This window comes from Fukomys damarensis, unplaced genomic scaffold (genome assembly GCF_012274545.1).
Source record: "Fukomys damarensis isolate Sample0158 unplaced genomic scaffold, DMR_v1.0_HiC HiC_scaffold_33, whole genome shotgun sequence".
Classification (NCBI taxonomy): Eukaryota; Metazoa; Chordata; class Mammalia; order Rodentia; family Bathyergidae; genus Fukomys; species Fukomys damarensis.
Window position 1 is genome coordinate 53,989,435 of NW_022900945.1, and position 27,977 is coordinate 54,017,411.

General features: G+C 49.9%; 3 protein-coding genes across 8 annotated transcripts in view; 1 reads left to right on the top strand and 2 right to left on the bottom strand.

Moving 5' to 3' along the window:
• The window catches only part of LOC104875962 (small proline-rich protein 2E), a 101,574-nt gene extending 93,001 nt beyond the window's left edge, over window positions 1–8,573 (bottom strand). For 3 of the 6 annotated variants that reach the window (XM_010643731.2, XM_019210593.2, XM_010643726.2), the window contains exons 1-5: window positions 8,490–8,573; window positions 2,801–3,747; window positions 2,027–2,174; window positions 1,446–1,499; window positions 841–933 (exon numbers count right to left, since the gene is read on the bottom strand). The gene's annotated coding sequence lies outside the window, so the exon portion shown is untranslated. Of the gene's footprint in view, window positions 1–840; window positions 934–1,445; window positions 1,500–2,026; window positions 2,175–2,800; window positions 5,086–7,738; window positions 8,351–8,489 lie in introns of those variants that run through there. The other 3 variants (XR_004515095.1, XR_002026018.2, XM_010643732.2) reach the window with 3 other exon arrangements.
• On the top strand, window positions 8,373–18,704 carry Loricrin (loricrin cornified envelope precursor protein). Its single transcript, XM_033758081.1, has 4 exons — window positions 8,373–8,972; window positions 9,441–11,281; window positions 13,171–13,186; window positions 17,875–18,704. The coding sequence occupies exons 1-2, from the start codon at window positions 8,457–8,459 to the stop codon at window positions 9,921–9,923; spliced, it is 999 nt and encodes a 332-aa protein (XP_033613972.1). The 5' UTR covers window positions 8,373–8,456; the 3' UTR covers window positions 9,924–11,281; window positions 13,171–13,186; window positions 17,875–18,704.
• Window positions 18,705–19,267: 563 nt separating this feature from the next.
• On the bottom strand, window positions 19,268–26,930 carry LOC104875967 (peptidoglycan recognition protein 3). Its single transcript, XM_010643739.2, has 7 exons — window positions 26,882–26,930; window positions 26,187–26,388; window positions 24,874–24,992; window positions 23,966–24,118; window positions 22,524–22,722; window positions 20,183–20,301; window positions 19,268–19,532 (listed from the first exon to the last, which is right to left on the bottom strand). The coding sequence occupies exons 1-7, from the start codon at window positions 26,928–26,930 to the stop codon at window positions 19,354–19,356; spliced, it is 1,020 nt and encodes a 339-aa protein (XP_010642041.1). The 3' UTR covers window positions 19,268–19,353.
• Window positions 26,931–27,977: the final 1,047 nt, after the last annotated feature.

Sequence of the window (27,977 nt, forward strand, 5' to 3'; positions counted from 1 at the left end):
AAGAGTTTATATAGAGAGGAAGTATAAAGAGCAAGATAAAAATACTTACCAAAATTTTAATACTAGTTGTATTTTCAAATCTGTAATGAAGCTGCTTTGTTGTTGGTATTTGCTATGCTATGTTTGGTTTGGTTTTGTTTCTACTTTGTAACAGAAAGACCTACAGGAGGACAAGAGGGCCAGTTCTACCAGAGGGTCTTCACTGCCCCTAAAGCAGATACACACGTACAGGCATAAGCACGCAATAGCACAAATTAATCCTTCCTTTGTGGTCCAAATGCAAGAGGTTCTAAAGCATCTTACATGCTGAGCCACATGCCTTTCTTAATCCATGCAATTATATCCACCCTTGGTAATGACACTCTGCACGACACGTGCCAACCTTTGTCACCCAGCCCTCCTGCTGTATTCCTCCCTCCTCCTCATACTTTGCTCAGGTAGAGAAATACTCTTGGGAGAAAAGTTCCTAAAATGCCTCTGAAGTGAGTCTGAGGCTGGCACCCAAAAAGGGAGGAGGTTTCCATGTTGTCTTCTAAGAGACCCCGGACTCTTTCATCATCACACCCAGTGTCCTCCCTGCTTCTGACTCTCCTCTTCTCTCCCTCCACTGTGACCAGAGAGGGGCCATGCAAAGGAGACGCCAAAAGGATTAGAATGGGGGTGAGTTATGCTGACTGTGTAGATGAGCAAACTGAAGTCTGGCGGACAGTTCCTTGCCTAAACTCACAGATTATTGGTGTTTGGTACTGGCCCTACAAGATCCTGAGATCTCAGAAGAGGAAAGATTCTGATCTCACCCTTCAGAACACACCAGAGGCTAACAAAACACACAGCTCCTACCTCTGCTTCAGGGCTAACACAGAAAGCTCTGGATCCAGTGGACCATATGCAGCCAGAGTCTGAGACAGCCTGATTCAACTGACATTCCAAAAGCTAAGAAACAAGAGACAGAGAATCAGGCACCTTGGATGAAAGGTGGAGGTGGGGGTGGCAAGGAAAGCAGTTTGCTGTTACTGGTTTATTTAATTTATAGTTTCCATGGGAATTTAAATCAGATTCTATTTTCCTTTGACTAAATTCTTACCTTCTTCTTGGCTGATCAACAAATACGTATCAATATTTACTCCAAGGTTCAGCTCTGGGTTAGGTTAAGATATGAAAACTTAAGGGATCTAAACTCATCAGGATGAAGCTCCTAGCCCAGAAAGGTTGGTCCTTAGGAGCCAGATGTGAACCATAGTTACTTACTTTTTAGCTTTAGGATTATCTGAAGACATGGACAGCCAAATGAAGTCACTAGAGACCCAACAACCCCAACTAAATTGTAGTCATTCTTACTTTTTTACAGTGGGAAGGCTTGCTCAAGTCATCTACTTGATTTCAACAGGCTCAGATGATGAAATAAAGAGGATAATCAACAAGTCTGATGAATAAGGTTTACTGACCTTAGCAGAGATTGGATCCACATGTGGTCTTCAATTGTAAACGCTGTTTGCTACCTGTGGGCAAGAAAGAAGTCACATCCAAAGCCTAGAGCCACAGGGAATTCCTGAAAGTAGCATTTAAGAATCAAAACTGGATTTGAAACCAAAGTGGAAACAGCTCTTACCACACTTTGCTTTTCAATGATCCCCAGTAAAGGGGAAATACCGCATTATAGGTCACCAAAGGTGACATGTGCTTACAAGGCATAGATTAAAATGTTTAGGCCAAAGATGCCAATAGGCTCTAAGACTTAATTGCATGTGATCTTTTCTTTTTGCCATACTGATTTTCAGGTTGTTTGCCTAAGGACTCAGTTAAGACAACAAAGATAATCCACCCAAGGGATACATGGGGACTAGCTGTACACCAACATTCTTAGACCACCACCAACTATTACACACCCAAGAGGCCTCAAGCAACAGTCTCTAACCCAGAACAGGACTGGGGAAGACAGGCTTCACGGCTCCTCCTTCCTCATAAAGTTTATATATAGGAGGGAATGTAGGCCCTGCACCCTCAGGCTACAGAACAGCTTGCTTACCTGCGAAAGCTGGGATCTGCCACATGAGCAGTTTACAGCATGTCTGGAGGCTAGTGAACACAGGTCAGCGTCCTTCTTCCGCTTGCTGGGCTCAGCTTCGAAACCCTTACTGTCATTCCCACTCACAGTGGCAGCTCTAAGAGGACCTCTTATCAGGAGAGAGCAGAAAATCACAACCCAATGCACAGTGGAAGGAATAATGACAGTGGCGTATATGGAGCTAGGTTCTAACTTCTGTCATGCTTCATATCCCTAGAAAATAGTTTATCCTCTCTAGGATGTGGGTTCTTCATCAAGCTTGGCAAATTATAGGGTCGAATCTCTATATGCCCTCCAGCACCTGCAGCCCAGCAGTGCATTATACTGTTCCAGAGCAGCCGGGAACATTCACGAAAGCACCCTGTTCCTTGCCTCCCAAAGGGTATGAACCTGAGTGTGTGTGACTGGGAGACATTCCTTGCCCCATTCCTATAGATTCCAAAAGAATAGATACACTGTGCAAGCAAAGAACGCAAGAGTTAAAGTCAAAAGACTTAAGTCTAAGTCCTAGATTAACCACTTTAAAAGCTGTGAGAATTTGGGGAAAGTCTTCAGTCTCTTCAAGCTACTTGTAAATCCAGAAATGAAGATAACAAGTCCCCAGGCATGCAGGGCTGCTCTGAGGTTAGAACACAGTGACCACTGCCTATAAGCCAATGAGTCTGCCCACACAGGAAGCGTCCATGGTTCTTATCTATGTTGTCCACTTGAAACTGAAGTGGAAACAGCTCTTACCATGCCTTGCTTTTAAATGATCCCAGTAAAGGGGAAATACTATGGTGGGCAGCTGTAGTGCTGGTTGTAGTTTCCTGTATACGCTGAGGAGCTCCTCGGGAAGCTTTAAACAATCTTATTAAGGTCCTTGCCCTTGGCAGAGCGTGCTCCAGGAGGATCCAAAAGTCCATACATCCTGATAAAGCCCCAGAACCTGGGAATTTTAGCATGAAGAGTAAAGAAGCAGTGATGAGCCTGCCCCCACAGACAGCTCTAACTTGAAGAGATGTGTCCAGTTGATGTGTCATGAGCAGTATGTAACTATTACAATCTACCCCTTAGAATCTGGGAAGGGAAAGTAGTGTGGGACATGGAATCAGCGGTGGGATGACTACAGGAAAGCTGCCAGGAGAGGGAATTCCACTGCAGAACAGTGCTTCTTCCTGTCAGCTGTACTTCCCACTTAACATCCAGACACAAACATCCCTTCAAACTGCTGGCCAGGAGGCTGGAGAGACAAGGGAAGTAGCAGCGCCAGAGGCCACCTTATACTTCCTGGACCAGGACAGTAGAAGAAAATTGTTTTCATTCCATGGAAGATAAAGGGCTTCCAAAGTTCTAGTCCTATCTTGCCAAGCTCCCAAGGCCCTGGTCTGTGTATATTTTATTCCTTACAAACCACCTGTGGCCCTTTTAACTTCAGTTACATGAGAATCACATGGTTTTGGCCACTTAAAGGTTATGACAAACAGGTTTCAATCAGACCGAAGCTCCCCAAACACAGGAGCTGTAACCTAGTGTCATTTGGGGGCCCAGAATGGTGTCACATACCTCAGGTCAGAGAAGCAGCCTTCTGTTTCCTCCTTTCCTACATCCCCTCCAACACAGCCTGCAAAGGTGGTGGGACTGTGCATCACGGAGCTGGAGTTGGATGTGCTCACATCATCTTCTTTCCCTCCTCTCCTGCCCTGAAGATGTATGAATGTATAGGAAATTGAGTCTGCTGCAGAGATAAACTAAACTGAGAAATAAGGAAACTCCAACTTTTTTGGTGGCTTATGAATAAGAAGCTGAATTTTCTCCAAAGAACTTATCTATGATTACACATAAGCCTTGATGTGTCCTTTACACCATAGAGTGCCACAACTTTCTGACAACCGTTTCCCAGAAAGTAAGACCTAACTGGAAAATAATTAACTTTGTAAACTAGCGATCAAAAATACCCTTTCCAATACTCCTGCCTTACCTGCCATTACAAAGTAGCCACCAAGCAAGAGAATAGTGAGGTACAATTTTCTGCATGACACCAGTCACCACCACAGTAATAAGCAGAGCTTCTTTTAGGGTTATTTTCAGGGAAACATGGACTTACCATCATTCACACTTCACACACACACACACACACACACACACACACACAGGGACCTCCTATATGGGGCATGCCCATCAGACAGATACTAAAAGAACTGTCAAAGAAAATACAATGAAATTCTACTACTCAGTGTCACTTCAATGTCCCTGGATTCCCTGCACAGGTTCTGTTCATTTTTTACAAGATAGCTGGGTTGAACCTGTGGTTTCAAGCTAAACCTTCCATTTCCATTTCTGATCATCTGAAAGGATCATCGTTAACACCACTGTCAGTGAAGAGGTATCCAAATTCCCCTCAATTTCAACAGGATTTGCTGAGCATCTATTAATGCCTAGTACCATAGCAGTACTTCATACTTTTATTTTTGCTCCAGTGATCTGTCCCCTCTACAGATACAAGTACAGTCAGGAAACATGTCTGAATCTGTCATGCTAGCAAGCATACATTTCAGGGTTAAGTATGTTAAGGCTGTGAAACTTAAAAATCTGGCACACCAAGTCTTACAAAAGCCCACACACCTATGTGTTATAACTCTACAATGGCCCATCATTTCCTAACTGATGTGATTAAAATCAGTAGTGTCCACACAGATAGCCCCCTAGGACTACTTCTGATCTAAAGGGACAAATTAGAAAATATACTTGTGTAGTCACACCTCACGCAAGGTTAGGTCACGCTGAAAGGCACAAGATTTGGCACTGACTCTTCTCTGACACAGCATAGTGCCCAGCATGCTTGTGTTGGCTGGATCAATGAATAAAGCTTTAAATATGGATCTTCATGAGGACCTTCAAAAAGACCTTAAAACTGACAGGAAAAAGAAAATACCCTATCATCTTTAGAAAAACATAGGCCTCCAAAGCCAACATGCAAGAATGAAATCCTGTCATTCTGGACACCATGGATGAAACTGGAGGACATTATGTTAAGCGAAATAAGACAAAGACAAATGCTAAATAAGAAAAGAGAGGAAAGGAGGTAATGGGTACAGAAATATACAGTTAGGAAGAATAAGTTTTAGCATTTTATAGCATATTAGGGTAACCATCATTTATAATAATTCATTATGTACATCAAAATGGTAAAAAAGGAGCTAAAAAGGGACCTTGAAAGTTCCCACACGAAAATGCTAATCACCCCAATTTGATCATTTCACACTAAATCAATGCATCAAATTCTCATACATACAATTATCACGTGCCAATTCATAAAAAATGTTTAAATGCATAGTTGAAGATTATTATGTTTGGGAGCATTAGTGCTTGAGGGTCCCGAATTTTAGAACTCTGTGGAGAAGTAATGAATCCCTCAAAAACGTGTCATTTTGACATACAAGGATATGAAAGAAGCCACTGCAGCCTCTTATCACCACTTTTTCAAGAAGTTATATTTTAACATACAACTTTCCTTCCCATGAATGTCTACCAAAATCCTTTTACTTAGGCTTTTAATAAGGACTGATGAACACATGGTAATGGGTCAGTGTGGGCCACAGATCAGTGTGGGAGCCATAATCCCCTTCTCCCATGTGACTCATATAAATAAATGGGGTTTTTTTATCCATGGGATTATTTCCCTCTAAAACCTCCGCAGTGCCTCAGATTCAAACAGAGAAACCTAGATTCTGGCTTTTCTCTCCTGGGTGTTCTAGAAGGAGAGGAACACATGGATTCAGCTGAGTTCTTGCTATCTAAACTGAAACCAGTGCCACAAGTTTCTGAAAGCCACAGCTAATCAGGATCATTTGGATCATTAAAACTCCACCATAATTAACAGTCAATTTCTTAGTGGAGCAGTTGTTTCAACAGCTGGGCGGAATGAAGTTTGAATGTGATATCTTAAATAACAACAATTGAGTTCCAATGACGAAAGAAGGGAGAGCTTACTACTCTACAAACAGAAGTGATGCTGCTGGTCCAGAATCAACAGAGACATTTTGAGTTAATCTCCTAAGAGAAGACTTGAGCTTGTCTCAATTCACGGACTTCTTTCTGGCTTTAGTATCCAAGGGCAAGTGAGGTTGGAAGTAAGGATGTGCTGTTATGTGACAAAACAGAAAAGACAGAAATCTAAACAGCATCACCTGTTTAATTAACTATTCCCTCTCCATATACCTATAAAATAGGTGTTACTATTCCTAATAGACAAGTAACTGAGGGTCACAAAGCTTGACCATTCAACAATCAACAAGTACTTGCCCAGGGCTTAACTCCAGACACTGTATAAAGAGCTATGACTTAGCCCAAGGTGACACAGCTGACAAGCGAGCACCCAAACCCAGTCATGTAACCTCAAATCTATTCCATTCCATGGCTGTCCCCCCGCCGGCTGAGGTCAGTGTTGCCACAGGACACCTAAGTCAAAAGACCATGGCATAAAGGACTACATGGTCTACCTCTCTAGTCCGCACCCCTGAAGAGAGTGTCAATATTGAATCCTATGTTTGCTATCTCCACAGACAATTCAAAGTAGCCCATAGTGTCATCTTAGTTACAGCACTGTCCGGGATGTGCAGTCCAGAACTGGAAGCTGGGGCTTACTTATGTATCCTTACAACCGAGTGCGCAGGACAGAAACATTCCAGTAAAGATCGCATGAAACCCAGGAGAGAAATTTTGGCAAAAGAGGAACAGATTCTAAACTCTCAAGGTTTCCAGACCATAACATCAGAAGCCATACAGTGGAATTTGAGAGGTCCTACTCCTTGGACCGAGGACTGAGATCTCTAGTTTGATTCTCATAGGCTGCCTCACACATCTGGGACCTATGCTAGTTATGGCATGTGCCCCACGCCAGAGGTTCTGGAAACAATGTCTGCCATCCACTCTGGCTGGCCATCCCCACTGACCAGCCTGCTCCACAGTTGCATCAGAGAAGGGGCCAGTCATACACTAAGCTGCTCATCTCAAGAATGCCAAAATCTTCATGAATGGGCCACCCTGTGCATGTAATCTCAAGGAGGTAGGGCCAACAGCTATGGGTCACCAAAGTGAGGTCAAACATGACATGAGAGGCTGGCCTGATCAATAGATGAGTCAGAAAGCACAGTATAAAACCTCAGGAGTCCCAGTCCTCCTCACATCACCAGCATCTCCTCTCCTCACTCACCCTCCCTGGTGTTTTGGGTAAGTGGGGACTTACTGGCTCTCATCTTCCCAGCTGGCCTTCGGTGGATGGGGTCTCTCTCGCCTGCTACAATTATAGGACATCTATCTTTCTTTTGTACTGCACTCATACTAAGAGGGGAGTCAGGAAAGGGATGGAGTGCTGAGTTGCTTGGTCTTACGCCCAGAATGTAAACTCTACCAACCCGAGATTGCTTCCTGCCTAACACACCTGTAGGAGGAGTAACACTGCTAGACAGAGGGGGGTGCTGCAGTGGCTGTCCAAGGCAGCCCTTGCAGTGCATGTGCTGGGTGACCTCATAAAATTGTCAGGAGAAGGGGCTGAGCCCAAGGTCAGAGAATAGGGAGAATGATTCAGAGAATGTTGCAAAGAAGAGGTATTTTGAGAGCCAAAGAAACCCAAATTCTGCAGAGAGTGTGAATGAGAAATGACTTGTGAGGTGCTAGGACTCAAATTCTTACTAGTTATAGTTCCCTCTACCAAGCTTCAGCTTCAGCACATCTCAAGAGATGCCTGATACGCAGAATTCTGGCAGGAGATGCTGGTCCACAGGACCATCTGGATCCTTCTCCTGGTGCCCAGACAAGATGAAGAAAGACCTTGTCTTCATTAATAGCTAGTTACTGGGTCATAGCTTCACTCTGTGAGACAGGCAAAGAGTTTGAACTCAACACTTTGCAAGAAAAGAGGTGCAACAGTCCTCTGCCATCCCAGCAAACCTCCCTAGATTGTGCTAGAAATGGCAAAATCCTCCATCCTAAGTAGAGATATGTGATAATTTCATATTTGAATTCAAAAAATCAATGTTGGAACTGGAAGAGGCTTAAGAAACAAGTGTTCAAACTGTCTCATTTTATGTCAGATGAGAAGCAGCAAGAGAATGGGTGATCGGCCCTAAAATCATCACAGAGGTCAATCAGAGCTTGGAGAGTTGTGCCATTCACTTAGGTATCTCAACTTGGCCAAGACTTTCTGAGAGGAATCGACTCCCTTCCAAAAGCAGTGATCCAAGCTGAAAGTTGGGGCTCCTGAGAACCTGGTGCCTAACCAAGCAGGCTGCACTCGGAGCAGGGAGGCTGTTACCATGGATACCGCTGCATCCTTCGCAGCATCCTCTCCCAGCTGGTCCAGTGATGCTTTTTCGCTCTCCTTTCAGGGTCTCCTTACACCTTAGACAAGATGTCTCACCAGAAAAAGCAGCCCACACCTTACCCTCCAGTGGTTTGCAAGACCTCTGGCGGTGGAGGTGGAGGCGGCGGCGGTGGCTCCAGCTGCGGCGGCGGCGGCGGCGGCGGCGGCGGCGGCGGCGGCGGCGGCGGCGGCGGCGGCGGCGGCGGCGGCGGCGGCGGCGGCGGCGGCGGCGGCGGCGGCGGCGGCGGCGGCGGCGGCGGCGGCGGCGGCGGCGGCGGCGGCGGCGGCGGCGGCGGCGGCGGCGGCGGCGGCGGCGGCGGCGGCGGCGGCGGCGGCGGCGGCGGCGGCGGCGGCGGCGGCGGCGGCGGCGGCGGCGGCGGCGGCGGCGGCGGCGGCGGCGGCGGCGGCGGCGGCGGCGGCGGCGGCGGCGGCGGCGGCGGCGGCGGCGGCGGCGGCGGCGGCGGCGGCGGCGGCGGCGGCGGCGGCGGCGGCGGCGGCGGCGGCGGCGGCGGCGGCGGCGGCGGCGGCGGCGGCGGCGGCGGCGGCGGCGGCGGCGGCGGCGGCGGCGGCGGCGGCGGCGGCGGCGGCGGCGGCGGCGGCGGCGGCGGCGGCGGCGGCGGCGGCGGCGGCGGCGGCGGCGGCGGCGGCGGCGGCGGCGGCGGCGGCGGCGGCGGCGGCGGCGGCGGCGGCGGCGGCGGCGGCGGCGGCGGCGGCGGCGGCGGCGGCGGCGGCGGCGGCGGCGGCGGCGGCGGCGGCGGCGGCGGCGGCGGCGGCGGCGGCGGCGGCGGCGGCGGCGGCGGCGGCGGCGGCGGCGGCGGCGGCGGCGGCGGCGGCGGCGGCGGCGGCGGCGGCGGCGGCGGCGGCGGCGGCGGCGGCGGCGGCGGCGGCGGCGGCGGCGGCGGCGGCGGCGGCGGCGGCGGCGGCGGCGGCGGCGGCGGCGGCGGCGGCGGCGGCGGCGGCGGCGGCGGCGGCGGCGGCGGCGGCGGCGGCGGCGGCGGCGGCGGCGGCGGCGGCGGCGGCGGCGGCGGCGGCGGCGGCGGCGGCGGCGGCGGCGGCGGCGGCGGCGGCGGCGGCGGCGGCGGCGGCGGCGGCGGCGGCGGCGGCGGCGGCGGCGGCGGCGGCGGCGGCGGCGGCGGCGGCGGCGGCGGCGGCGGCGGCGGCGGCGGCGGCGGCGGCGGCGGCGGCGGCGGCGGCGGCGGCGGCGGCGGCGGCGGCGGCGGCGGCGGCGGCGGCGGCGGCGGCGGCGGCGGCGGCGGCGGCGGCGGCGGCGGCGGCGGCGGCGGCGGCGGCGGCGGCGGCGGCGGCGGCGGCGGCGGCGGCGGCGGCGGCGGCGGCGGCGGCGGCGGCGGCGGCGGCTGCTTTTACAGTGGCGGTGGCTGCGGAGGGGGCTCCTCCGGGGGCGGCGGCGGCTCCAGCTGTGGAGGTGGCTCTGGCGGCGGTTCTGGGGGTGGCAAGGGCGTCCCGGTCTGTCACCAGACCCAGCAGAAGCAGGCGCCTACCTGGCCATGCAAATAAGGCCCCATGGAGGCCGCCACGGAGGCAAAGGAGCTGGAGGTGTCCTCCGTGGGCGCCGGTGGGTTTAATGTTCTCATGATATTGCCCAAGGTTTCCAAATTTGACATGTCTCTACCCACCCAGAAGAGGCCATCGAGTTCTCAAGACTGCATCTTGCTCTGTAGTTTTTCCCTGGTTTCTGTATGACTACCTCCCCCTTCAGTTTCCCTTCAGCCAATAAATTTCGCAGTTCATGAGAATCTCTGGGTCTCCAGCAGTCTTTGTAGCTTCGAATTCATCTGTTTCTCTTTCCTTCCATTCATTCATCCAAACTGCCCCTAATACTCTTGGGGGGAGGTCAAGGGGCCAGAGAAGTTAGCAGTGGAGGAATGGCTAGCAGACGAAGGCTGATGATGTACACAGTCTGGTTTAAGGCTTTAAAAGATCCTCGAAGTGATCCCGAAACAAAGATGCTATTAAAATACCTTACTAAACAGCCTTCAAAGAGTTGTGTAGCCACTAGGGGAGGTCCGCTCACTGACCTCAGAGCCTGTAAAAGACAGGCCATCCTGGAAAGGTGCTGTCCTAGTCTAGAGCTTGTGCAGGGTCTAAAAACAAAGTGGCTACTCATTAGGAACACTCCACACTACCCAAGTTCAAAAGAAAAATAATATTTCAGATACTCTTGAATCAAGTGTGTAAGGCACTCTACTGGTACTTGGAAGGACAGAAGGAAATAGAGAAGCTATTCCCTGATCTCTTGAAAGAGTGTTAGCTAATTTAGAGAGCATAAATGTATGAGATGTTAAAAACATCACTACCGGAAAGTCCGAAAAGAAACAGGAAGCTTTCTAATGAGCAAGGAAGAGGCTACTGGTGCTTCAAAGATACAGTAATTACATAGCCCCCAGTGCATTCGAGTTTTATTGGCTTTAGGTAAATGTAAATTTATTGATTTTCTCAGAGCAATAATAGTCAAAAAGCCAAGTCCCCTTGCTCCCTAGTTAACTGCTACAAACCGAAAAATAAATTCTTCCACAACCCCATCACTGAAAGTCCCCAATCATAAACCACACAAGACTTAGGAAGAGAAAAGTCAATTGTTGGGAGTCCCTAGAATGGAAGAAGTGATACAGCTAAATTCTTTGTTTTCTTTTTGCCTGCTAGGTGTACCAGATTTCTCACTAGAAAGTAAACAAGAAATGCTGACAGATGCAGAAAAAAGTAACCTTCCTGTCTTTATCCAAAGGATCAGGAAAGAGGTGGCATAGCAAGATAATTCTTTTACACCATCTACCTTACTTCAACCAGCATGGAGAAAAATGAACAGGAGTCCTGGGCTTTCACCATTAGAGAAGTCAACATGAACTTACCGAATGGTAAGGAGATGGTGTACTTCCTACACACGGAGTAGCAGAGGTTTATAAAAATAGAAGATTTAAACAAGATAGAGTTGTATAATACCCAAAAGATACATCCATCTCTCTCTCTCTCTCTCTCTCTCTCTCTCTCTCTCTCTCTCTCTCACACACACACACACACACACACACACACACATGCCATCATTTGTCATAACAAGAACATGGAAAATTTAGGGCCAGGCATCTAGCTCTGGTTCTGCTGCCTGCTTCGAAAGCACAAGGACCTGAGTTCAATCCCTGTTACCAAAAATATAGAACATGGAAAATTTGTCTAATGAAAAAAAAGACCTGATCAATAGATTCCAGCACATATTTTGGGATTATCTGCTAAGATGTTTAAAGAAATTATTTTTAAAATGCTACATTAAGAAATGCACACTTGAAACATGAAAAAAATAAAAAAATAGAAGATATAAAACATGGAAATTTTAGAATATAATAACCTATTATAGAACTGAAATTTATAACTGACAAATTAAAAACTCACTGGATAGCCTCAATAAAAATGAAGTCACTTCGCAGCAAGGAAGTCTGGCAAGCACCGCCTCAGACACAAGGTGAAGGTCAGTGGTCAGTCATTAATCTCACTGACCATTATTTTCTACAACCCGCTACTCAGGGCCTTACGAAGTACTTAATGAGCACCAGCGTACTCTGAATGATAGGTACACAATTAGATAATTATAAGTGGAACAGTGGAGATTCATACGGACTCTTGCAGTGATGCAGACAAAGGCTTCCCAAGTGCAATGCTGCCCAAGCTGAATCTTAACACATGGACAACAGAGAGCTATACAAAGAGAGAGAGATCAGAATTTATGAGCGGAACGGACAGGACCACCAGAGTCTCAGAAGACTGTGAGCAGTTTCTGAGGTGGCTGGACCGGGACGTGAGGCACATGGAGGCAGGAGATTAGGCAGGGAGAGGTATTGGAGAACGTGAGACACCTGGGGCTTTATCATCTAGATGAAGCACAGTTGTAGAAACCTTCAGGGGAGACCCACACGTAAACTAAGTAGTTTTAAAAGATTGCTCTGGTCAAGGCAAGGAGAAAGTTTTGAGACTGGAGGAAGCGAGCCATGTTATTCCTCAAGTAAGAGGTGATGGTGGACAGATCTAGGGCAGTAGGAGATGGACGACACTGGATGGCATGATAAGTATGTTACAGGGTGTGTTTCAAACCTGGGGATGAAGCGAAAGAATGTGTTTAAGGAAATAAAAAAGAAAGGATCAGTGATGGCTCTGAGATGGCAGGGTTTCACATTTAAGGCCAGAAGTACCCGTACATATCCAGGAGATGCCAGGAGTTAAAGTAATACATACATCTGGGGCTCTGGAAGGGCTCCAACTGGTTCATCAGGTGTGGGAATCTGGGGATATTGGTGATCGGTGACAGAGTAACCGTGGTGACATCAGCCCAGGGAGGTGTCCAGAAAGAAGGTGATGAGTGGGTGGAGAGAAAGGAAGCCTCCCCACCCTTTGGAAAAATAGGGGGGAAATGTGAAAGGAGGAGAAAGTTTGGAGGGCATACTGTGACCAGAGCCACCAAAACGCACAATTTCAAAAATATCTAAGAAAATAGCCAGAAGTATGAAATAGAACAGACACTGATGGTAGGGTGAGACCGATAACTTCCCCTCCGACCTGACTTTCACCAATGTCCAAGGAAACTAAGAGCAATCGCAGGGGAGCAAGAGGGGAGAAAGCTGTGCTGTAGAGTAAATGAGGAGTGAGAACAGGATGCTCTTTCAGAGGTGTGAGTGAAAAAGACAGAAGAGAGATTAGAAAATGACTAGAGAGAGGCAGGATTAAAACAGCTTCTTTTTTTTTTTTTTTCTCTCTCCAGGTTGGAAGAATGTCGGGTAAGTGCATAGACTGGGTATGAAGTCAGGAGAACCTGTAAATTCTAAAGAAAATGTTTAGTACCTACTCCGTACCCCACCCTTTTGTGGGATTCTGATTGCACAGCTGAAAATCCCTTCTCCAAAGAAGTCTTCACACTAGTTGGAGAAGATAAACAATAAACTGCATAAATTACACAAGACACAGTATGAGCACGGTTGGAGTAGAACAGGAAAAGGCGAGAGATGTGGCAGGAAAGTGGCCTTTGCATAGTGGCCTGAATCGTGTAAAAGGGGGTCTGACTGTAGGAGGAAGCAACATCACAGGCAGACAGAACGGCAGAGCAAGCACCTGCCTGGACCTGCCCAGGGCTTCCCAAGGCCACCGAAGATGGGGCACCGCGAGAGGGAAGAGGTGGTAGGAGCTGCGGTCCGACACAGTGAGGCGCTGGATGTGTAGCCACTCTGAGGCCGACAAAAGGACTTTGACTCCTACTCTGAGGGACATGGGAAGCCATCCGAGGGTCTGGAGCAGAGGAGACACAAGGTCTGACTCGGATTTGAACGGGCGCTCTCTGGATTCCGCAGTGAGGGTAGGGTGGGACAGCAGAATGAAGAGGCCAGTTGGGCTGCAGCACTTCGGGTAGGAGATGATGGTGACTCGAACCACAGAAATGGAGAGGGGAGGGGAGCCAAGCAGAGGCTGAGTTGTGAGTACGTTTTGAAAGCAGAGCCAGTCTGGTGAAGGTAATGGGAGAAAAGTCAATGGTAACCCCAAAGTTCTGGGCTTGATCTGGAGTAGAATCATCATTCTCTGAGCTGGACAGATTGTGGTAGAAGTAGAGTTTTGTGTTTGTTTCTTTGTTCAATTTTGCTTTGTTCTTTGTTTGTCTGCAGCACTGGGGATTGAATTCAGGGCCTTCACACCAGCTACATCCCCAGACCCCTGTTTTTGAGGCTGGATCATCAAGTTGCCCAGCTAGGCTTGAACTTCCCATCCAGTAGGAACAGTTTTTGAGGGGACTTCAAGGGTTCCTAGCTCCCCTTTGGACTGAATAGCTATGAAATAGCAAAGTGGAGAGAGAGATGACAAGTTAAAATCTGAACCCGGGGTTAAATAGTTGAGGTAAGAGACGAGTTTTCCGAACTGGTCCCAGAGGAAGCTGAGTGGTCGGCATCAAGGGAAGGCATCGCAGATGGGCTCCTCCGTCCCCTGGCTGACATAGAGGCTGTGGGAGGTGGCTGCAGGGACCTGCACAAGGTGTGAGGGAGCAGAGAGATGCTCCTGATGGCCTGTTTTCTCTGCTGAGATTAGAGGGTTGGGAGGAAGCTGGGGGACAGGGGTGGAGCCAGTCCTGTCCCACACCTGAGGACAGCAGCAGGAGCGACCCAGAAGTGAAGAACTGGGAAGCCAACTTGGAGGGAGGGCTTGAGTCTCAGGACCCCCTGACTGTCTGCTCCGCACCAACCGTGGATTCCACACCTGCCGCAACTGCTCTCTCTTCCTCCCTGCGCCTGCAGGAGCCAGGCACCACCTCTTCGCTGGGCAGGTTCAGGCATGAGTCCCCACCTAAGCACCAACTCCAAGGACAGCAGGGCTGCCCAGACGGGTAGATGGCTCGCTTGCGCCACCTACCGGCGGATCAGGGCAGGACGGCAGTTCCCCTCTGCGTAGCTTTCTTCTGGGGCGAAGTTAAAGACCCCACTGTAGCCCTTATACCCCAAACCATCTCCGACCTGAGAAATACCCAAATCACTTGTTTCAGATCATTGTCTTACCAAAGAAGATACTGAGGGCATTTATTCGTTCCACAAACAGTTACTGAGCTACTGCTACATGCGGGTGCCCCAACACTCAGGAACTACCGAGAGCCTGGGAACGCCTCACTTTCACAAAGCTGACAGTCTAGTCAGGAAAGCATATATAAATCAAATGCTCAAAGAATTTAAAATACAATTCCAAGTAAGTGGGACACCCTTGAGTAAATACCAAATAGTTTCTCTGGCGTGACAAACTAAAAGTGTAAATAAGGTTCAAATGGTATAAATGATAGTGTGAAATAGGAAGAAAAGGGCTAAAGGGCAAGTGGGAAGGGGAGGGGAAAGAAAAGGAAAAAGAACCAATGTGAAAAGAAAAATGGAAGCAAAGTCTTTGTAAATAGGGAAGGGTGAAGGGGTGAAGGGAGGGCAGGGGTATAGGGGAAAAGTAAGAACTAAGACATATCATGTAAAGGTACAAGATCCCAATGATAAATGCAACTGTAGTGCTTGGTTTAAATGTACCAATGAACTTAATCGGGGGGGGGGTAACAATTCCAAATGATGCAACGTTGGGAAGGGACAAGTTTCTGAATGAAACTCTTGTGAATAGCTGAAGACACGGCCTTCAGGCTAAAGCCCGGACAGTGCCTCTCCATGGATCATGCAAAGAAGTGGGAGGGAGGGGGATATTCTCAGTGTGTTGGACCTCACAGCAGAAGAGCTGGGAAAGCCTGTGTCAGAGTCCCATCTGTCCCCCAGTCCCTTCCTCCAAATGAAAACCACCCTAAGGGAAGGCAGTATTGCTTGCCCTCATATTATTATGTTTGCAAACGTGTTTTATCCTTCAACTTATTTGTAATATGGCAATTTCTTCGCTTTCCTTTAAGTAGCAACCGGAGGATTTTATTATTTCATAGATCTGTTTGGTTTGTTCGTTTTGGGCGTTTTTTGTTTTGTTTTTGGGGTTTTTTGTTTGGTTGGTTTTTGTTGTTGTTGTTGTTGTTTTGTTTTGTTTTGTTTTTGGTCCTGGGGATCAAACTTGGGATCTTGTCCTTGCGAGGCAGGCAGCAGCACCACTGAGCTACATCCTCAGCCAGATGATAATGCAGAATTTAATAATAAGGCTGTGAGAAGTGACTCGTAAAGGGTGACAACATCAAGATTCAAAGGGATTTCAACAGATTTGAATTATAGGGAAACACTGCTAATATGAATTAAGACAAACCGGAGTCCTGCGTTTAGGTTGACAAACAGGCCTGGTGAGGGTGTGGTGGGGTGAGAGGTGGGTAAATAGCAGCTGTGATGAAGTGGGGGCTGATGGTGTGATCTGGCGGCCACACCGGTAAAGCAATGTTGGATTGCAGTTGCCATGGTTGCAGCAGCTGCTGCTATTATTATAAAATGAATCTAGAACCGCACTATTTACAGAGGGATTTCACGTGTGTCACCTTATTAGTTGAGGAATGTTATCAGATCAGTGGAAGTCACACTCCGGTGAACTCTGTCACAGGGGACTCTTGGCATTTTGTCCACTTCCAGTCGCACCTGTGAAAGGCACATGAACACCTGGCAGACAGCTGATGAGGACGGAGGAACAGAGTTTCAGCTCAGCAGTGGCATGCATTCTACGTGCGCCCTTACTATACTTGATCTTAGCCAAAAGGCCAAGAAGCGATTATGTGTGCCCTTAAAGGAGTGACTTAATTCCTCCAAGCCCAGCCTGTCAAGTAGGAATGGCAGTTCCTGCTCCATAGATCTGCCTTGGAGATTCAGTGAAATTGTGCATCACGCATGCCTGGCACAAAGACTTCATGCAAAGAGAACAACCAGTGTCCCTCACGTGTCACTAAAGAGCTGCTCTGGAGTGTCCTGCAACTTCCTTTGGCCCCAGATCAGTTTCCAGCTACCTCCTTTATCTTCCCTTGCTCAGCCCTTCCCCACCTCCACCCAACGGGGACCTGAGTGAGAACAGACCTGGGCATTTGGCCTTGCCTCCCGGGCAAGCCAAGAGAGTAGTAGAGAGTCACGGCCCTGCTCCCCAGGCCTTGGGATGCAGCAAGTTTGGAAAGTGCACCAGCATCAAGGGCGAGCACAAGTGAGGGGAGTTTTGTTCCCCACAGCTCATAATGCAGCAGGAGAGCCAGATACTGAAATACACACAGAGGAAAACATAAATAAATTACTGGAAATGAACAGGGCGCCAAGGAAAGACAGAATGGGAGAATCTTGATTCAGGGGTCTTAAGATGAGGGTGTTTAGAGGAAGTGATGTGTGAACTGAGCGCTGGAGACAAGTAGGAAATGCATAGCTGAACCCCACCCCGACTCTGGTAGGCAGCTGCAGCATTCTTGGACGGCTCCCAGCTATTCCGACAGGGAGACACTGACCGTGCACCATAGGTGCCTTTAAAGGGTGACTTAATCCTTCCAACCCCAGTCTGTTTCTTCAGGAATGACAGTTCCTGCCCTATAGATCTGTCCTGGAGATTCAGTGAAATCGTGCATCACACGTGCCCCATGGACAGACACTTGTTACTGAAGCCTGCTGTGGAAAGTCCCCCAAGAGGTCCCAGCCTCACCTCTCTGAAGGCCTAAATCCACCCACCACTCCTCCCACCAAATAATCCCTTCCCTTCCTCCATAGCTCAGTTCTACTAAAGCCCTGCCCTTGGCCAGCCCTCAGCAGAAACTTGCTGGGCCAGAAACACACCAGGTCCTACTCTTCCTGGCTGTAAATTTCTGGAAACCAACCACCTTCCAAGAGCCACCCCACCCTTGACCTCCTGCCCCTCTCCTCCTACTCCCCGGGCATAAGAAGCCCCAGGGCGGGGCGCCCAGGTGACTGTCAGGGGCAGAATGAGTGGAGAGGCTCTGTGGGTGTCCGGCTGAGGGTCTCTGTGACCACCATTACTCTTTTCCCACTGTTTGTTTCGGTCTAATGTGTTGCAGGGACAGAACAAAGAAGGCGCACACAGAGCAGTCGAGCAGACAGAAAATGAGCACTGAGATCGAGATCGACACAGCCTGAGGAAAAGGAAGAGACCGGCGGAGAGGTGGGAGTGAAGGGAGGCAGAGACAAAGACAGACACTAGAAAAAAAGACTGAGGTGTGGAAAGAAAAGGCCTAGGAGGCAAAGAAGAGTGCAGGAAGCAGGGAGTGAACAGAGCTAAAGCGGAAGTGTTGGCACCGGGGCCACCGGGAGCCTTGTGGTCCTCGGCCATGCACTTTCCAGGGCTGCAGCCACCACAATGAGGAGACCACACTGGAGCCCACGTCTTCCCCATCTCACCCCTGACAGGAAGCCTCCAGAGTGGGGTGTGCACGGCCTGGAAAGATACTGAAAGCCTCCCACGCCAGCTGAGGAAACACTGGCGCCCTTCCCTGCGGACCACACCCTCCTGTCAGTCCACAGACACACAGGTGGCCCAACGGCATGCCAGGCCCTGCACGGGCCCTAGGGGTAGAGCCAGCCAGGCGCAGGCACAGCCCCCCAAGGAGGCCAGGGTCGGGAGGGGAGAGGAGAGGGCAAGGAGACGCCACCAAGAGGCCTGAGTAGTCGTTTCTGGTTTAGAGAAGCAGGGAAACTAGCGGAGGTCAAGATGCAGGCTGGGGATGGTGTGGGTGAAGGCATCAGGATGGAGAACCCAGGAGGGCTCCTTCTCTGAAAAAGTAGGCAGGAGAAGCCCCACGTGGCATGCAAAGACAATTTGCTTCTCCCTGTTGGAAAGGAGGGGCCGTTGCTTGATTTCTTTTCATTTTTTATCTTTACTAAATTTATCGATACATATTAGGTATACAGTACAGTTACATTTATTATTAGGATCTTGTACCCATACATGACTTATCGGGTTCTTATTTTCCCCATTCCCCAGCCCTCCCCTCAGCCCCACCACCCTTCCCTGTAAAACAAAGACCCTGTTTCCATGTTTCTCCTTTTCACATACTTTTTATTTTTCCTTTTTACCTTTCCCCTACCCCTCCCACTTCCTCTACTCTTTTAGACCTTTCTTCCTATTACATATCAATTGTACATTTTAATCCTTATTTACACTTTTGCTTTTTCACACCAGAGAAGCTATTCGGTATTTATACGTGTGTAATTTATTAATTAATTGAGTACGGCCTCAATGTGCATCCACTTAACATAAATCTCTCTAGTTTCTCATTCTTTATGGCTGAGTAGTATTCCAATTTATTAAAAAAGTCTTTATCCAGTCTCCAGGTGATGGGCAGTTGGGCTGTTTCCAAGTTTTAGCTATTAGAAACTGTGCCACTATACATGGGTGAGCATATATCACTGTGGTATGATTCTTTTAATTCTTTGGGGAAGATACCCAGCAGAAGGACACAGGTGATGAGGCCAAGTGGGAGGCGAGGACAGAGACCCAGCGGGAAGGAGAGCAGCCCCGGAGGGAGCGGGAGTTGCCCTCAGTGTTTGAAGTGAGGCCACGTCCTGATGATGCTGTACAAAGCCTGTCCAGGGGACAGAGTGTCGACCACATCACTATGGCCCAGCAGCAGGTAGTTGGGGGCCAGGTACCCCTTGGCCACAGCACACTGGATCAGGTCCTGGGCCGCCTCCAGCGCAGCTGCATTTGGAGGCTTTTCTGCAAAACACATTTACTCCGTCAATCGTTTGGGTCTTGAGATTGCTTGTTTAGGGCAGGGACAGGCACCTGGATTCCATCTCCCACCTCCCTCACCGCACTGCACACCCAGCACCCTAGCCAACAAATGTGCAGGAGCTGTAGCAATCAGGTACAGGAAGAAGAGAAGGCTGCTGTCTTCCTTTCATCCCTCCTGTTCAACGTTTCTTTCAGCAAGTCTAAAACTGCTCTGGAATAAAACTCCACCAGGACACCCTGTTTCTCAGTAGGCGCAAGGCACAAACAGCCCACTGAATCATCCACCACTGTGCCACAGTGGGCAGGGCGCCCCAAGATTGTTGCCATGGTTACCAAGGAAGCACCCATATTTACCATCTGAGTCATAAAATATAGACGGTTTGGAAAGATTTTTTTTTTCTCTTTTGCCCCATGCTTGCCTAGGATATGGATTAAAAGTGGGGTGGGATTGGGAATGGGGGTGGTGAATTAGGGATAAGTATTTCCTCTAGGGGGGCTCCTGCTGGCCATCATCCAGTACTGAGAGTCTACTTTAAAACTAAAATGTTCCACCAGCTCTGCCAGGCACCCCAATGCTGCCTTTTGCCTTATGCTCATCACCCAAAGCCCTTCTGCCCAGGCTCACCCCTTACCCACAAAGTTGCCCATGAAGGCAATTCCCAGTGCGATGTCATTGTACCCGTAGGTGTGCGAGCCTTGGCTAGACCAGCCAAGCCCTTCATACACGCCGCCATCTTGGCCTATCAGGAAGCTAGGATCGGGCAGAGGAAAATGCAAAGGTCACTCTGGGGAGCAGATATTTTTCTTTCACTCCTTCAATCATTAATTCATTATTTTATCCATTTATCACATATTGACTGGATGTCTCTTATGTGCCAACAATAAAAACATAATACACTGCCCCCACCATGCCACTGAATCTGACCCTTCCAAGGTGCACAGTGATCTCCCCGGTAAACACAGGACGCTCATCTTACTTCTGGAAAACACAGACCCTGTGAACACACCCTCCTGGAAATGCTCCTCCCTAGGCTTTCACAGGACTACACTCTCCGGACGTCTCCACTCTTCTGTTCCCCATCAGGCCTCCGCCACCCACCCTGTTTTCCTCAGATGTTGCAATGTCATGTTCCTCCTCAGGACCCTGGTGTAGCCCCACCTCTCCTTTCCCTCAACCCGCTCCCCCTGGATCATCATCCCCTCCCACAGTTTCAGTCACGATCCATAAAAGCCAACATATCCAGACAAACCCATCATCTTTGCAGTTTCCCCAGCCAGAAAAATCAGGCATCATCCTGAATGCCTCCCTCTCCTCTCCCAGCCCCATCGGACCACTAACCATGGCTTGGCAACTGCATTTCCTCCATAGCTTTTAAATTTCCCCACCTGTCTCCACCAACTGCCACTACCCTGTCCTGGGCCACTGATTACTCCAACAACTCCCTGCCCCGAGTTTTGCCTCCTTCCAATCCATTTGGAAAGTAGCACCCAAGATGATTCTTCAAATGTACAAACCCTATCACAAGGCTTCACGTGGTCTCCAGGTGCCTTTCCAGCAGTCTGTCTTCAGGGTCAATGACAAGGGGCTTCGATGTGGCTCCTTTAGGCCTCTCCAGCTCACCTCTTACCGTTTCTCTCTTGGAATCTTATATTTAGGTGTGAGTTAAACTGATTTCGTCCTTCTGAGACAGTGCTCTCTACAGTACACTGCTCTCCTTTATCCAGGCCACTCCTCCTCCTGCTCTGCTCAGCTTGTCCGTGTGCCTGGGCTCTTCTCTGATGCCAGTCACTGTCCAGTCTCCAGTACAGACCCACCCTATGCATCTCCTGCTCTGTCCACTGCAGGCCTAATGTTTTACCTCGTAGCTACTCATTTATCATTTCTTTCAACTCCACGGGGCAAGCAAAGATAGAAATGCGAGGGAGTTAGAAAATGGGGAGTGAGCGGGTGCTCTGTCCTTGTTATGCCAGGGTTAGAGATTTGCACAGGACACAGCCAGAGGAAGGAGAGCTTCCACAGCAGCCTGGTACTGGCAATCAAACTCTGGTCCTTGTGCTTGCGAAGTAGGAGGGGGAACCACTGAGCTAAATCCCCAGCGTCTCTGGATGACTGAATGATAAAGGAAAACAAACATTGCCTCAGCTGCTGGCATTTGTCATTTGGAATTTCCAAATTCGAAGCCCATCCTCTGCTATCCGCGCTAAGTAACTAAGCAAGGCAAACAAAACCTCTGCCGGAAGCCACAGATTCTCGCCTGATGGTAAAGCCTGCTGTTAAAACAGAAGCGGGCCAGCCAGGCGCAAAAACGTTTGCAGAAGCAAACAGACCAAGAGTATAAAATTCACCACGATTATGTCTCAAACGAATGACTGAAATTTACCGTATTCTGTTGTTAAATTCCTCTACAAAAACTCAAAGGCATCGCCCAAGTAGCGTTTGCTATCCCTTCAGTTTAACATACTTATTTCTTTACTACATCTTTGCCTTGAGAGGAACCAAAAGAAAACCTTTTTCTTTCACCCCTTGTTTTTCAACAGAAAACATATTGCTGGCCCTAAGTAGAGATGAGACTAAAGAGGTGTAGGAAGTCTAAATGCCCCTCCATCTATAAATGGCGTGAACAGCAGAGGGACGGCAGGATTCTGACATCAGACAGAGCAAGACTGGGCTTGGGCCAGACGTGGGCGGGGGAGAGAAGGGCCTTCCCCTCTGACTGCTCACAAGGGCTACTCCTTCATGGACCTTCCCAAAGCCGCTCAGTCTCGCCTGTCACTACTGCTTTTACTGTCTTCTCTTCAGACTTCCCAACACTTGCGGAGGGAGAACACACTCACGAGGGAAAACCAACCCTGGCCATATTCAGTCAGGGTTATTACAAGAGAAAAGGACGACACCTCATGCAGAGCCCTAGGCACAGATCGGGAGCTTAGTCGGTGTCGGCTCTGTCCCCCAGCCTTCCTCGTCTTACTTACTGATATCCGATGTCACAAAAATCTCGTCTGTCCATGTGAAAGGACTGTATCCCCCTGATGCGAAGCAGGCAGTCCGTGGAGACATTGCAGCCCACCCCGGCGGTGTGGATGATGACGGCGTACTTGGCGGGGAGGCTCATTGGAGGGCAGTGCGTCTCTCGGGCTTCCCAGGCAGACCGGGGGATGATGTTGGGGCAAGCTGGGGTGCAGCGAGAAAGCGAGAGAATGAGGGCCTGCCTTTGGCCCCCATGAGCAGTCTCAGGACCTCGGGCTGGGCTGCGCCTCACTCTTTGCCCAATGGCCAGCACTTCCTAGCGGGAACTTGACTGCGGGAGTCTGGGAGGCCCTGGGGAGACTTCTGGGTCTGGTCACTGGGGCCAGGGCTAGGGTTGTGGTAACTGCAGAAACCTGCGTCTCAGTGGAACAAGATGCTGGCCAGGCAGAGGGGAAGCCATTGTCTTCAACAGACAAGAGCTCCCACGGATTGACATCTGCATTACACGTGTAGGACAGAAGTATGCACGTTAGGGAGCAGGGCTGGCATCAGAGGTCTCGCTCTCTCTGAACTAATCACATGTGTATGAACATACCCTGAAACCTACAAAATGCTCGACAAATACTAAGGAGTTGTCATCATTGAAGATTGTACCAGCCCCAAAGCAAGAAAAACTTGATTTTAGAGATTTAGAGTGTTCAAAGTGAATTTAAAATACCACTGAGTCCCAGGAAAGCATGCTCTAAGCACAGACATTTAAACCATGGGTAGTGCTTATTAATTTTATGGATTTTAAGGTGTTAGTTGTTCTTTCCAAGACAGTACATCATTTTTATTACTCAGCCTTTTGGAATATGCAACATAACCTGTGAATTCAAGGTTTTCTCAGCGCCGTGGGCATTTGCATGTTGGCTAGTTTTTGCAATTAGAAAGGTGTGTGTTTGTGTGTGTGTGTGTGTGTGTGTATCTAAATATAGTCACACAAATATGTGACTATGTTTATTCCACTCCATTCCCACGCACCGTTTTTTCCATAGTTTCTGTGCCACCCAACATCACACGTATTTCCCTTGTGGCTTGCTCATTCTCTGACTCTCCTCACTAAGGCATGAAGTCTCTGAAGGTGGGGAGTGTGTCTGCTTTATTAACAGCTGTATGCTCAGTACCTTGGTGAGCACCTGCTAGTCTGTCAATATTTGTTGACTGAAAAATCTGTGCACAGGCACAGGCACGCACACACACGCCCACGTATTTGTGTTAGGAACGAGTCCGTGGAAATCCTATTCTAGTGGAATGGAGAGGAGCCAGGAAAGCGACTTCTCAGAATTTTCTGAGTCCCAAAGTTATGAAATGCACTAGAAGTTCTTCACAAAAGAACCCAAAAGGAAAGCGAGCACTCCCAGCTGTGGCTGTGTGAGGAGGTGTGGGAGGGTGAGGTGGGTCTTACCTTTACTGGGTATCACTGGATGTTGAGAGCCCAAGCAGATCTCTTCTTTCAAGAGATGCGGCTGAATATACCTGGGTGACAGGTGACCGTTCTGGATGGCAGAGGAGATCAGGTCCTCTGCAGCTGATAAGGCAGCTGGGCTGGGACTGCTGCCTTAAAGAGGACGGCAGGGAGCACAGGACTGTCAGTAAGGAACCCCAAGAGAAGAAACTGGTCCAAAGGCCAGAGCAGAGGGCCTAAGACACGAGTATTACGCTGGACCTTGCGCTCTCAAGGCAAGTGGTGGCACCACTGAGCTAAATCCCTCACTGCACAGAGTTCTTGACTGCAAAAGTTGGTAACCCCTTCCAAGTGCCAAAATGGGCTTTATTTATCAACTCCAACTCTAGATAGAAAGACCAAGAGGAGTCCCACCTGACCAAGTCAAGTGTGCTCCAACATGGGGAACATGGCAGTATCCACTAAGTTGCTGTCACGATCAGGCACTCTTCTGTTTCTCAGGGAGCCAGAGGCCTACAAACTACATCTCCCAGAATTCCTTGCCTGCCAGCTTCTGGTTATTCTCCACCCAAAGAAGACACCAGAAGAAGAGAAAAGCCAGCCACCGTTCTTCTCTGCCTCTGACAGCCACAGCATCTATGTCAGACAATGTCAGGCTCCAGAAGTAGCGGCAGTAACTGAGCTCAGGCAATGTCCGTGGTGGCTTCAGCAGTATCACGGAAGTACAGACCAGGGAAGAGGAAGAGGCCAAGAAGTACCGGAGATACAGTGGAGAGAAGAATTTCAAAAGGAGGGTGATTATTAGAGAAGACAGGTATGATGTAGGCTGAAAAGACGATGTGAAACTAGGGTACGGAGGAAGAATGCAGGGCTCTCTCCAGCTAAGGGCTCACAAGAATGGCCATTACCTATCCTACTGCCAAAGAAGGCGATGCCCAGGGAGACGTTGTTGTAGCCCTGGGTGTGCAGGCCGTGGACATCCCAGCCGACGCCTTCATACACCCTGCCGTCATCCCCGACCAGGAAGCTGTGCGGTGAGGAAATTTGGGTCAGAAGATGAATCTCTACAACAGAACACTTCACACTGATGCTCAAAAGGTAAACAGGCTTTAGCGGCTTGTAAATAAAGCACTCTGCTTCGATAACATGACAATGGGGGGCGGAATAACCAACTTCAAACCTCCAAGAGACAGGATTTAGACGTCGGTGTCTGGAATCACTGGAGATACGCGGCTGAGGTAGGCAGTGCGGAGGTAGGCAGTGCCACGGTGACACCGCAAGGGGGCAGCAGAGCGAGCAGTGGCAGGGGGAGCAGAGAGGCTGGAGAAGCCATTTATCTCTGCCTTTAAAATTCTGTGAGGGAAGACCTCCATTTCTCTCCCTCTCTCTCTCTCTCCCTCCCTCCCTCTTTCTCTCTCTCTCTCTCCTTCCCTTCCTCCCGTATCATCTTCAGAGTAGACACTCAATGCACAATGCAAAATTCTTTCGTGCCCCGAAATTGTTTGAACATGGTGCTGTGCTCCTCACCGTCCCACGCCCCCTTCACCCCCTGTCTTCCTGTCAAGATGGCCATCCGGAAGGGTAAGCAAGTGGAGACTGCTTCACAGGATGCCAGCCCTGTGGGAGGAGCAGGAGACAGAACTGGGCTGACAGGCGTTCTCAGAAGTGTTCCTGGTCTGTGTTTCCTTGCCGTGTGCCACTTACCACAACTTCTTCAATCTCTCTACACCGTGGCACACCTGTGAAATGAGGGTGGTGATATTTCTGCCGCCCATTCCCCCAGTAGCAGGGGGCTCATCCGGGTGCTATATTTGAAAGCCTTTGTGAACTGTGTCATCTGTTAAGCTGCCAGGGGTGACCGTAGCTATTTTATTTTATTTTGGTACTGGGTATCGAACTCCAGTCCTTGTGCTTGTGAGCAGGTGGTGGCACCTCTGAGCTAAATCCCTGGCCAGTGACCGTAGCTATTACATAAACCTCCTTGACTCCTTTTAGGAGTCCCAGGGTCAAAGACCACTTCCTTAAATGCCTCAGAGTTGTCCCTCCTGATGATTTTTGGAGCACTGTAGATTTCTTGCTTGATTACTTTTCAACACATTTTATTTTTGTCTATTCTGAAAGCAACATAAATGAGGCTCCCCCAAAATGGAGGAGCAGAGGAGGGGATGTGGGACGCAGCCTAGGAGAGGTAACTTTCGATGGGGGCTGACCGACTTCTTACTTGAAGGCCAAGTCACACCAGCCTTTGGCGTGGACAGAATGAGACTGCAGACCCCTTAGCAGCTGGCTGCAGACGCTCTGCTCCTGGCACTCCATTCCTGTGAGCTGCTCCGTGATGAGATAGGGCACAGGTGGGCTCAGCCGAGCCCTGCAGCTGAGTGGTCTTGATCCCCATGTACTGCGGGAGACCATGGCGGGAGCACCTGCAGGGGAGACCACAGGTGGCATGCAATAGTCCCTACCTCCAGAGGGGCCCCAAGGGGCGGCTTTCACCCCCCCACAGCCTCCCCATCTCGTCTCCACAGCCCTCTTTGGGCTCAGCAACACTCAGACGGACTGTGCTAAGCCTGGGAGCCAAGTTGCCTTCTCCCCAGACTCTCCCTCCTTGTGTTCCCTGGAGGACAAACCCCATCTTCCCTTCTTTTCTGGCTTCCTCCATCTCTCTCTCTTTAGAAAGCATCCCTAGTTGACACCCCACACCCAGCCCGGGAAGCACATCAGCTTGGATGCCTGAGGCTCTTCTTCCTGGTCTTGGACCCTGGGTCTCTGCCTCTCTCTTGGGCACTCTGCTCAGAATGGTGGAGCTACAATATCCTTTAGCGAAGGGAGAGCCCTGGGCTGATTCTGTTATTCAGTTTAAGGAAAGTCGCTCCCCCAACCCCAAAAGCATTTCTGACACAAGGACAGAAGACTCACCCCAGACCTGAAGACTCAGAGCAGAGAAGACAAGAAGCCAGGGCAGCATCCTCAGTCTTGTCCCGGGACGCCGACAGGGAGAGTGTGAATGTCGCCAGGGAGGGCAGTGACCCTGGAGAGACCCTGGCAGTGAACACAACCATGCTCACTCCTCAAACCGAGCACCCACCTGCTGCCCAGTGCCCCCGCCTGCCCGCTCTCCACGCTGTGGCCTCTTGAGGGCAGCACCTGGCTCAGGCTCACGTTCCTTCTGCACACAACAGTCACATCACCTGATCACATTAACGTCTGTTTCTAGCTGCCCATCTCCTCAGCTACCTCCTGCTGCCCCAGGGAGCTCCTGGCCCCTCGGAGGAGCCAGTTTCTGATCTTAGGTCTTCCAGGATGGATAATAACAATTTCCAAAACCCTTCAGTAGCTGCTAGGAATAAACTCTCTGCAGATATCTGCGTATCCAGTGCCAACATTGTAGTGTTCCTAAAATCCCTGTAAGATGGGCATTCTGAGTCCCATTGTTAAGAGCACACTGATGCTCAGGATGAATGACAAATAGAGGCAGGCTTGGTCTCCATCCCCTGCATTGTTAGAAAATCAGAGGTGCTCAGTCACCTGAATCAGTTCCTCTGCAAAGATCCCTGGCAGACACCCAGCAAACCCCTTCTTGAACAAAAATGAAAACACCAGTAGTTACCACTTACTGGCCCCAGTCTATGGCTGGGTGTTTGGTGAGGGCTCCACAGACATCTCAGTAAGGCTCGCAGTGACCTCTGAGCCCATAATTACCCCCAGAAAGCTGCAATTCAAAGGACTTAAGTCAAGGACAAAGCCTACGCCTCCTCCCCAGGCGTGTCTGACTCCAGAGCCTCTGCCAGGAGCTTCACAATCTGCCAGAGTGCCATCAGTGGAGTTTCTCAGTGTGCCCTCACAGGTAAAACCACAGGATGGCGAGGATCCTCCTTAGCTCTTTCAGGCAAAGATAAATTGCTGAATCAACATGAAATATCAAGTCTGAGTTGTCAACCAAAATACCGTTTCCCCCAGTTGAGGAATAGAAAATCCTCCTCCTCCTCCTCCTCCTCTTCCTCCTCCTCCTCCT